The sequence below is a fragment of the Cetorhinus maximus genome, chromosome 34 (assembly GCF_964194155.1).
Source record: "Cetorhinus maximus chromosome 34, sCetMax3.hap1.1, whole genome shotgun sequence".
Lineage (NCBI taxonomy): Eukaryota > Metazoa > Chordata > Chondrichthyes > Lamniformes > Cetorhinidae > Cetorhinus > Cetorhinus maximus.
Genome location: NC_135912.1, coordinates 4,043,337 through 4,054,170, shown reverse-complemented (window position 1 = coordinate 4,054,170; position 10,834 = coordinate 4,043,337). Strand labels below are relative to the sequence as shown.

Sequence of the window (10,834 nt, the reverse complement as noted above, 5' to 3'; positions counted from 1 at the left end):
AGGAATGGATATAGTTCCAAGTCAGGATGCTGGGTGGCTTGGAGGGGAACTTGCAGGTGGTGGTGTTCCCATCTATCTGCTGCCCTTGTCCTTCTAGGTGGTAGAGGTTGCTGGAAGGTGCTGTCAAAGGAGCCTGGGTGAGCTCCTGCGGCGCATCTTGTAGGTGGTACACACTCCTGCGATTGTGCACCAGTGGTGGAGGGAGTGAACGTCTGTGGATGGGGTGCCGATCAAGTGGACTATTTTGCCAAGCTTCTTGAGTGCTGTTGGAGCTGCACTCATCCCGACAACCTCTTCCTTGTATATTCTAGCTGTGTAGTTCCAGCTTCCCTCATGCTTACACCCTGCTCTGTAGGCCGTGAAGCCTTTGGTTCTGATGGCCCTCTCCTAGGCTGCTGTAGACCTGGATCAGACAAGGGGGGAAATGAGCACTAAGGGCAGAATTTTACTAGCCCCTGTGGGGCGGGCTGGGAGGTAGGGTGCAGGGGATTCCAAAGTTTTGTCTCTGTGACTGACTATTTCTCTTCATCTCACTGCTTTTGACTCTCTTACTGTTTACCTGTCTCTATTTCTTCCTGTCTTGCTGAGCTTCATCTCTCTATCTGTCTCTGTCCATATCTATCTGTCTCATCCCCCTCTCTTTCTAACTTCAATTCTCTGTCTGCCTCTGTCCTTCTCTGCATCTGTCCTCCGCACTGTCTCCTACATGAGGTTCCCGACCTCCCAGCCTTTCCCTTTCTGTCTACCTGTCCATCCCTGTGTTTATGTATCTATCAGTGTCTTCCTGTCCTTGTCTCTCTCTCTGTCTGTCTTTGTGTCCATACCTCTATCTCTCTGCCTCATACACGCCCTTTCTCTATCACTGACAAGGCCATCTCTGGCCACTCCCTTGTATACCTCACCGCCCACATTTCTCTCCCATCAGACGCGCTTGACCTGTACAAGGGCCCATGTCCTGAACCTAATGGTACTGCACTCGTTGATGTGCTTGCCCTGTGCAAGGGCTCTTCCTGTAATCCAGGGGGACATGTGTGTCCAATCTTGCATTTGTCAGCATATATTTAATACACTGATAATCTAAAATTATACGTTTGTAATTTAAGACTTTTTTTTATTTAAAATGTAGAAAGTGCATTGATTGTAATTGGTCCCTGATAGGGTAAGGAAATGACTGGACTGAACCAGTATCAGCACACACATCGCTGCAAATCACTAGGACCATTTCACAAATTATCCACCAGTAATAAATCATTTATTAATCAGCGAAACAGCAATTTTCATCAGTTGGTGCTGAATAGTTCCACCTCGAGAGAAAGAGCACAAAGCTCCTAACTTTTTAAATCAAATAATCCCCCAGACACAGGATTAAAATATAAAAGTTACAGAAAAGGAATTCACCACTAATGCAACAATCTGGGTCTTGGGAGAGCGTCTGTCCCTTTAAGTGTCCTCGTGTCCAATAGAGTTAACAGACAAGAGAGTGGTAGAGATAAGGACAGAGTGATGTCAAATCTGCATACACTGGTTGAATTGTAAATGCAATGTGTCAGTCTGTGGCTCGGAGGTGCAAAGGATCAGGGAGATTGCAGGTTTGCTCCCCGATCTTGGTTTCTGAATCAACTGGACCTCAGGCAGAGTGATAGTTGCGGCAACATTTCCATTTTGAGAAATCAAAGTGGAGAGCATAGCCCCTTGCCAAAGAATGCACCAAGGTTGGAAAGAATAATCGAGGGAGTACATATTCAATTGAATAATCTTTAATTGAAAGCTAATCTCAGGAATGGTGTCATTGACTGTCATAAAAAACCCTTCTGGTTCACTCATACCCTTAGGGCAAGGAAATCTGCTGTCCTTACCCAGTCTGGCCTACCTGTGGGTCCAGGAACACAGCGGCACGGTTGAATATTACCTCTGAAATGGCCGCGCATGCTACTCAGTTGTAGCAAGCCGCTCCAGAAATCGTGAAATATCTGCAGCGATTCAAGGAGGCAGTTCACCACCACCTTTGTTTGCAAGGCCAATTAATGATGGCAAGGGAATGCTGACCTTGCCAGCGGCACTGGTATCCTAAGAAAGGATGAAGGGAAAAAATGATTGCAGGCGGTCAGAATGACTGAGGGAGGTAAGGAACCTCAGGGCCCTGAGTTTATGGGTAGAAGCAGAGGAGCAGGGTTGAGTTGTCTTGGTCATAGAGGGAGAGTCAGTCAGGTTCTGTGTTTGTCCTGGTTATAATCTTGCAATAGTTTGGAAGATACCCCCCTCTATTACGTAGGAATTCTTCAAGTTTTGCTTCCCTTTCTCAAGCCCCATTTTTTTGGTACAGAATTCCCACATCTGTGAGGACAGCGATGGATTTACAGAGAGTCGACAGGTTACGTCACCTTGTAAATGAGACAGGCTTTGTAGCTGCGAGAGGAAGACACTTTTCACAGCTGGCAAATCTTTCCCAAACATGTCGATGATGAAAACACAGTTTCCCACTGGATCTCTGTAGGGAGCTGTGCCCACACTCACAGCGCCGGTGTTCCCCATTCTGTCCGCTCTCCAGACGATATCTCGCTTCAGTAAAATATCCAGGTTACTCTCCAGCGGCTTGAACACGCTCCCTCTCTGAATGATTCTCCCGCCCGGCAGCATTGTGTCGATCACGGTCCTGTTCAGGAATATCGACCTCACGTCGTCCGGCTGGAGAGAAATCGCTTCGTAATATTCATCCCCGCTTTTCCTCATATTACCGATCGCCTCACTTATTAAAGCGGGAACGTTTATCGATGGAAATCGAAGAAAAATCATGCACTGGAAATGAAAGATGTTGGAGAAAGAGTTCGTGACAGAAGTGTGCAATGAAGATGAAATATGGTTCTTCACTAGTTAAAGTCAACAGTGGGTAAGATACACAGAATCTCACTGTCTCCCTCCGAGAAATTTATAGCTTCTTGTGAAAAATTTCATTTGAAACTCTTTGCCAGTGTTACAGAGATTGCTCAGGACTGGGGTTTGTTAATATAATCCAGAAGAACTCATTGTGTGAAATTAAAAAAATGAAAAAAACGCAAAGACTTGCATTCATATAGCACTTTGAACCATGAGACGTTTCAAAGCACTTTATAGCCACTGAAGTATTTTTTTGAGCTGTAATCATTGTTGCAGTCAGCACAGCAGCCAATCTGTGCTCAGCAAGATCCCACAAAGAGCAGTGAGATAATGACAGGATAATCTTTCGTTCGTACTCGGGATAAATATCGCCAGGATCAGGGGTGAAATTTCCCGCTTTTCTTTGAAATAGCACCACCTGGACTTTTACACCCACCTGAGCAGGCACACGGGGCATCAGTTTAACGTTACATCCATAAGACAGGACCACTGACAGTGCGGCACTCCCTCAGTGCTGCATTGGGAGCGCCAGCTTTGAATTTTATGCTCAAGTCAGTCTTGATCCCAGAAACTTATGACACAGAGGCAAGCGTGCCACCCCCCAACTGAATCACAGCGGGCACTGCGTGAGAGTATAACTGCACGCTAATCATACCTGTTTGCTTAGTACACAAAATCCTTTGAAGTACTCATGCTGTGTGAGGTAACACTGGCTCTTCACCTCCGGGTACCTCGCTCTTACACGCTCGAGAATGTGTTTATGAATCAGCCGTGCAAGTCCTTTGCCCCGCTCCGAAGCAGCTACTTGAAGCCCTTCCATCAGAGCTGTCTGTCCATCGTTCACGATGTGGGCGGAACTCATGCCAACCTGGAGGTAGGGAGGTGGGTTGGGGGGTGGAAACACAGGGAGGATTCACAATGGCGTTGATGGATGAGAAGCTCAAACTTAATAGTGGCGAGTCTTTGACCTGCTGGTGCTGAGGATGCATGAATTCGCGAATCCACCTCCCGACACTTTGTGACTTTGCTTTGGATTTCTGGCGCTGCAGGGTTTTAATTTCGGGCTTTTGGTTTTAAATAAAAGCAGATCCACAAGAGGGGAAATGAAGACTCACGGAATCTAACAGAGCAGAAGGCCATTCAGCCCATTGTGCCTCTGCCAGCTCTTGTGGTTGTTCTCCAGTTGCACTAGCCTACTCCATCCCCATAGCCCTCTAACATTCTCCCCTTTAAGCGTCTATCCTAATTCTGTTTGAAAACTCCCATTGAATCTGCTTCCATTGGCCTTTCAGATAATGTGCTCCAGATCGTACCAATGTGCTACCCCAAACAAATTCCCCTCCTCTCACTGCTGGCTCTTTAGCCAATGACCTTAAATCTACTTTCCCTGGTGACAGGAAACGGCGTTCCCTTCTTCACCCTTAGCAAAATGTTGCGTCATTTTTAAAAACTCGATTCAATCTTCCCGTTAACTCAAAAAGAAAACCCCCAGCTTTTCTCTGCCCCTTGAAGTCCCTCATCTCCAATTTCGAGGTAAATCTCCTCTGCACCTTCTCTGTAAAACATGGTGCCCAGAATTGGGCCCAGTTCTCCAGCTGAGGCCTAACCAGTGATTTATAAAGGTTCACCTCAGCTCCCTCACGTTTCTACTATGAGTTTCTATGTATAAAAGCCAGGAATATTCGTGGGAGTAAAATGCGCGGAATAAAAGAGACAGTAACAGGGTGAATACAGATTTGGCTAAGGGACAGATAATATAGATTTGTGATGAATGTTTGTATCTCCGAATGGAGGGAGTTAAGCTGTGCTGTTCCCCAGGATTCAGGATGAGGGCTGCTGCTCTTTTCAATCTACATTAATGATGTTAATACATTCGCGAATCCTCAAGTGCTGAAGCCGTCTGTCCAAGCAGGCAGCAAAATCTGGACAATGTTCAGGCATGGGCTTATAAATGACAAGTAACATGTGCACCATCAAGTGCCAGGTGATGATCATGTCCAACAAGAGAGATCTGAATTCCCCAACCATAAACATGGTTAGGGTTCCCACTGATCAGAGAGTGAATTCACCCTGACATTAATGTGTTTATTAATGATATCACAGCGTGATTTCAACCTGACATTCATGTGTTCATTAATGGTATCGCAGGGTGATTTCACCCTGATATTCATGTGTTTATTACTGAGATCCCACAGTGATTTCACCCTGACATTCATGTGTTTATTACTGAGATCCCAGAGTGATTTCACCCTGATATTCATGTGTTTATTACTGAGATCCCAGAGTGATTTCACCCTGACAAATTCATATGTTTATTATTGAGATCACAGCGTGATTTCACCGTGACACATTCATGTGTTTATTATTGAGATCACAGCGTGATTTCACCCTGATATTCATGTGTTTATTACTGAGATCCCAGTGATTTCACCCTGATATTCATGTGTTTATTACTGAGATCACAGCATGATTTCACCCTGATATTCATGTGTTTATTACTGAGATCCCAGAGTGATTTCACCCTGACATTCATGTGTTTATTACTGAGATCCCAGAGTGATTTCACCCTGACAAATTCATATGTTTATTATTGAGATCACAGCGTGATTGCACCGTGACACATTCATGTGTTTATTATTGAGATCACAGCGTGATTTCACCCTGATATTCATGTGTTTATTACAGAGATCCCAGAGTGATTTCACCTTGACATTCATGTGTTTATTACTGAGATCCCAGAGTGATTTCACCCTGACATTCACATGTTTATTACTGAGATCCCAGAGTGATTTTACCCTGATATTCATGTGTTTATTACTGAGATCCCAGTGATTTCACCCTGATATTCATGTGTTTATTACTGAGATCCCAGAGTAATTTCACCCTGATATTCATGTATTTATTACTGAGATCCCAGAGTGATTTCACCCTGATATTCATGTGTTTATTACCGAGATCCCAGAGTGATTTCACCCTGACATTCATGTGTTTATTACTGAGATCCCAGAGTGATTTCACCCTGACATTCACATGTTTATTACTGAGATCCCAGAGTGATTTCACCCTGACATTCATGTGTTTATTACTGAGATCCCAGAGTGATTTCACCCTGACATTCATGTGTTTATTACTGAGATCCCAGAGTGATTTCACCCTGACATGTTACTGGGCTGAATTTTCCCAGAATTGCACTAAGTGCGGTAAGCGTGCGAGTAAAATGGAGTCCTACCCGCCAAGGAAAATGGCGGGTTTTCACACCGTATCTTCCCGAGCCCGCCTCATTATATATTCACCCCCCGTGACACGGGCCATTTTCATGGCGGGCGGGCTCTCATTTGCCTGCTCGCCATCACCCCGCTGTTACATCACGCTGGCCGTCATCTTTAAAAGGCAGCCCTCCGCAAAGCGCTCATCGCCACCAGCTCACCACCGATGTCCGAGAGACATGGCCAGCAAAAGGAAAAAAGACTGCAGCCCCCCTCTGCTTTAATGATGGATTCTTAGAGCGACTGCTGGATGCTGTGGAGGCCCACCAGGACATGCTCTACCCTCGCTGTGGCCGCAGGATGGGTAGCAATGTCACCAACACCAACCATGGGTACCCGATGGATGTTGCACTGCTGGTTCCTCACTTGGTAGAGCAGCACTGACCTCGCCGTCAGCACAGGAACGGTCCAGATCGTGGCCGGTCAACTGGATGGCTCTGTTTTCGAATTCTGTCAGAACTTTGGATTCCGGCGTCCCTCCACCTGTCGGCGACCTTCCCCTCCTGTTGTGAGCCAGTTTGTCCTGCATGGATGGAGATGGGGAGAGTGTATCAGGACGCCTGCTGGGCCAGATGATAAGTATGCCCGGCCTGTGTGGGCGGTGAGTGGTCCCACGGACAGGGTGAGGACAATGGCGGTGAGTGTGAGAGAATGAATGGTGATGTCCCTTGAACCGACAGTGAGTGAGGGCCCTGTGGGTGTGCGATGGGTTTGTGAGTGTGTGAGTGATGAGTAGAGTGACTTACCCTGGCGGAACAGAGGAGATCATCCATCCTCTTGTGGCACTGGGTGGCTGTCCTCTTCTGAAGGGGGTTGGCGCTGATCACCACCTCCCAAGCCGGGTTGGTGACATTGCTGCCCATCCTGCAGCCAGAGCGGGGACAGAGCACATCCCCTCGGGCCTCCACGGCAACCAGCAGTCGCTCGAGGGACCTGTCGTTAAAGCAGGGGGGGGGGGCTGCAGTCCTTTTTACCATATCTGGCCATGTCTCCCCAGGTGAGCTGGTGGCGATGAGCGCTTTGCGGACGGCTGCCCTTTAAAGATGGCGGCCAGCGTGATGTAACAGCGGGGTGACGGAGAGCGGGCGAATGAGAGCCCGCCCGCCATGGAAACGGCCTGTTTCACGGTGGGGGTGGGGGGGGTGAATATATAATGAGGCGGGCTCGGGAAGATTCGGCGTGAAAACCCGCCACGTTCCTCGGAGGGAAGGGCTCCATTTTACCCGCCCGCTATCGCACTTAGTGCCATGAATAACATTCAGCCCCACAGAGCGATTTCAGCCTGACATTAACGCGCTCATTGCTGATACCGCCAGAGTGATTGCGCCTTTATTGATTTTTGGTGGGGGGGGGCTAAATGATTGTAAACTGTGATAAGTGAGAACGGGAATTCAGCTGCTTTGACACAGAACGTTAAGTCATTGCGAAGTTGGGCGTTCCCACAATTCGAAAAGCCCTCGGGCCTCGGGTTTCCGCGGCACTCACCACTCCGCAATGGCGCTTGGCCAAAACGACCACGCGGTTCCTCTCCCGGAGCCAGGAATGATAGATGCTCGGCATGTAATGTCTTTCGTCATTGCTAAGGGACTGAACCTCTTCGAAATCCTCTTCTGTCGCCAGGCAAAAGTCCAGGTCCAACTCTGAGAACTTTAACACAAGGTAAAGGTTAAGACCATTGCTGAATACGCCACGAGGCCTGGGTTTGATCGGCAGGTGGAATGTGCTGACCCATGAGGCTGTGTGGCACTCTGAGGCACAAAGTACACAAGTTATTTAAGCTTGTTAGATTACGCCGGGGCCAATAGATGGCGGCTGAGCCAAGGAACATCAACGATTTGCAGAAAGCGGCATTAACTTAGATACACAACCCAAACAACAGCCCAGAGGCACAGTTGGACAAGAATCGACACCAAACCACAGAAGGACATATTAGGAGGGGTGAAAGGTTCCTGCAAAGGAGCAGGGTTGTCAAAGATGGCTCTGAAGGAAGAGACAGAGGTGATGTGAGCAAGTGCAGGCCTTAGGGCCTAGTTGGTGGGCCAGAGGAAGGGAGACACACATACACATGCAAGAGGCCCAAGCTGTAGGAGTTTGGAGGGATGTTGGGCTGGGGTGGGGGGGAAAGAGAGAAATTTTGAGAGCTTAGGGAGGAAATTTCAGAGACGGGGCCCTGGTTGGTGCAAGGCACAGCCACCAATCATGGGGCAAAGGAAGAGGAGGACGCACGCAGCAAGCCCAAGGCGTAGGAGCACAGGTTTCCCGCAGGAATCCAGGGCCGGGGGGAGGTTGCCAAGAGAGGAAGAGATACGACCAGGAGGATCTGAATTCTAAACTGGAGGACTTGTACCCAACATCGGTCAGCAAAGGTGGGTGAGCAGGACTTGGTACGGGTTAGGTTAGGGAGGGTTGGCCCAGCTGAACCCCGTGCAGGGTGGACCTGGCCAGGAAAGCATTGGAATAGTCAGGTCTGGAACTGAGAGAAGCATGGGTGAGGGTTTCAGTAGCTGGTGGACTGAGGCAAGTGCAGAGGTGGGCGAGGTGGAAGTATGCGGTCATTATCTTAGAATGGATACAGTGTAAGAGACTCAGCTCAAGGTCAAACAGGATGCCGAGGTTGTCAACAGTCAGATTGCACCTCAGAGGGTAGGCAGGAGGAGGGGTTAAATTGGTGATGAGGGAACAGAGTTTGAGTTGCAGACTGGAGGCAACGGCTTCCACCTTCCCAAGATGAAGGTAGGTGGGACTGGGATGCAGCACAGGCAGGACCCGGCAGCACAGAGGCAGTGGGTGCTAGGGAGAGATGCTGGAGAGGTCGAGCTGGGTGTCATCGCCGTGTCTGACACCATGTGTTCAGACGGTGCGGTAGCATGTAGATGAGGAACAGGAGGGGGCTGAGGACAGATTCTTGGGGGTGCCTCTACACACAACGGTGCACGGATGGGAAGAGGAACCATTGCTTGAGGTACGTAGGGCTACATTTGGGGATCTGGGGTAATGCAGGGTGGAAGCACAGGGGTCTTGGTGGGGGAGGGGTAACATACCAGAGGCAGCTGAACAGATGGCCTCGAGTTTAGTGGCTAAGAATTCGATGAGGTCACATTTGTGGCAGTTGGCAGCGGGAGAGAAGGTTTTAAGGTGACTGAGAGGAGAAATTTGGGGTGACCTTTGCATTCCGAAATGATTTTGAAATGTCAGTGACAAGGCTCAATATTGGTTAATGTGATCCAGCCAGATCTGGCGATGGATGGTTAAACCAGTTGTGTGCCAGTTCAATGAAGTCTACTTCCATTGGTAGGTGAAGATGTGGGGCACGCCAGGAGGAACCAGTGTGAGAGAGAGAGAGAGGAAGCGATATAAGGACAACAAAGACAGAAATAAGAGAGTGATTGGGCAGACTGGAGTATTATAGTGAATGGATGGCTAATGGCTCAACAATAATGCGTGTGTAAGTGACGTACAATAGAGACTTATCCAGGGTTGGATATAGCAAGGAGTCATGGCAAAATTGAGGTGAGACATTGCAAATGGCGAGGGATATGAAGAAGTGATTTATTTTGTAATGGAGAAGAAGGAAATCAAGAGGCCATTTTTTTATTCTTTCATGGGATGTGGGTGTCACTGCCAAGATTCATTGCCTATCCTTAATCGCCCTTGAACTGAGTGGCTTGTTAGGCTATTTCCAGGGGCAATTGAAAGTCAACCACATTGCTGTGGGTCTGTAGTCACACGGCAGATTTCCTTCCCTAAAGGGCATTAGTGAACCAGATGGGTTTTTACAACAATGGATCTTAGTTTCATGGTCACTATTACTGAGACCAGCTGCCATGGTGGGATTTGAACCAGGGAACCCCCCCCAGAACATTAGGCAGGACCTCTGGATTACTAACTCAGTGACGTTACCACTCGACCACCACCTTTCCCACATGAGAGGTGCAAGGTAGTGGGGGTGGCCATGAATATGGATCAGGAATTTATGTGGAAGCAGAGGTTAAGGGGGGAATCGGCAGGGAGTGAAATTCGAGGAGACAGGGTAAGTTACGTTGAGATGCACTTTGAAATCACCGGGGATGAGGGGTCGCTCCGGGCAGAGGCTGAGGGAGAAAGGGAATGAGGATAGCTCAGGGTGAGGTTTGGGGGGGATGATAGAGGAAGTGAATTTAAAAGACGAGGTGATGGAAATGGAAGAAGGTAAATCAGCCAAAGGAGGAAAAGGTGCCAGAGGAGATGGGGTGGAGACCAGGTTCTGGTTTGGTGACAACACTATAGGGTCAGCATTATGAAAGGTGCCTCATGTCAACTTACTCCTCTGGTAGGGCACATCCTCAATCCCGGCCAGTCCATTATCCGTGTCCCTGGCGCTCTCAGGAAGGTATGGGTCCCAGAACGTGTCAGTGCCCTGGAAACAGGAGGGTCGGATGTGAGACGTGTGGAAGGGCAGAGAGTGGAGGTAAATAAAAATGAATCTTCAATGTATTACTCCAAAAACACAATCCCAGTTTGACATGAAGGTCAGCAACCCCCAACTCTAATTCACACCCACCTCTCTCAATCTCTCCAGGTCTCGACATGGTCAGACTGTAGGCTGACATCCAATATTGGATGGGCAGAAATTTCCCCCAACTAACTATTGGGAAGACTGAAGACATTGTCTTCTTTTCCCTCCTACCAACCGAATCACTCTTTCTGAGAACTCT

At 48.3% G+C, this 10,834-nt stretch overlaps 1 protein-coding gene across 1 annotated transcript; it reads right to left on the bottom strand.

The window, feature by feature from the left end:
- Window positions 1-1,230: 1,230 nt before the first annotated feature.
- Window positions 1,231-10,530, bottom strand: LOC144671821 (histidine N-acetyltransferase-like). The gene is made up of 4 exons (XM_078533872.1): window positions 10,443-10,530; window positions 7,626-7,787; window positions 3,530-3,742; window positions 1,231-2,796 (listed from the first exon to the last, which is right to left on the bottom strand). Exons 1-4 carry the CDS (start codon window positions 10,479-10,481, stop codon window positions 2,227-2,229), a joined length of 984 nt encoding a protein of 327 aa, XP_078389998.1. The 5' UTR covers window positions 10,482-10,530; the 3' UTR covers window positions 1,231-2,226.
- Between the last annotated feature and the right edge of the window lie 304 nt (window positions 10,531-10,834).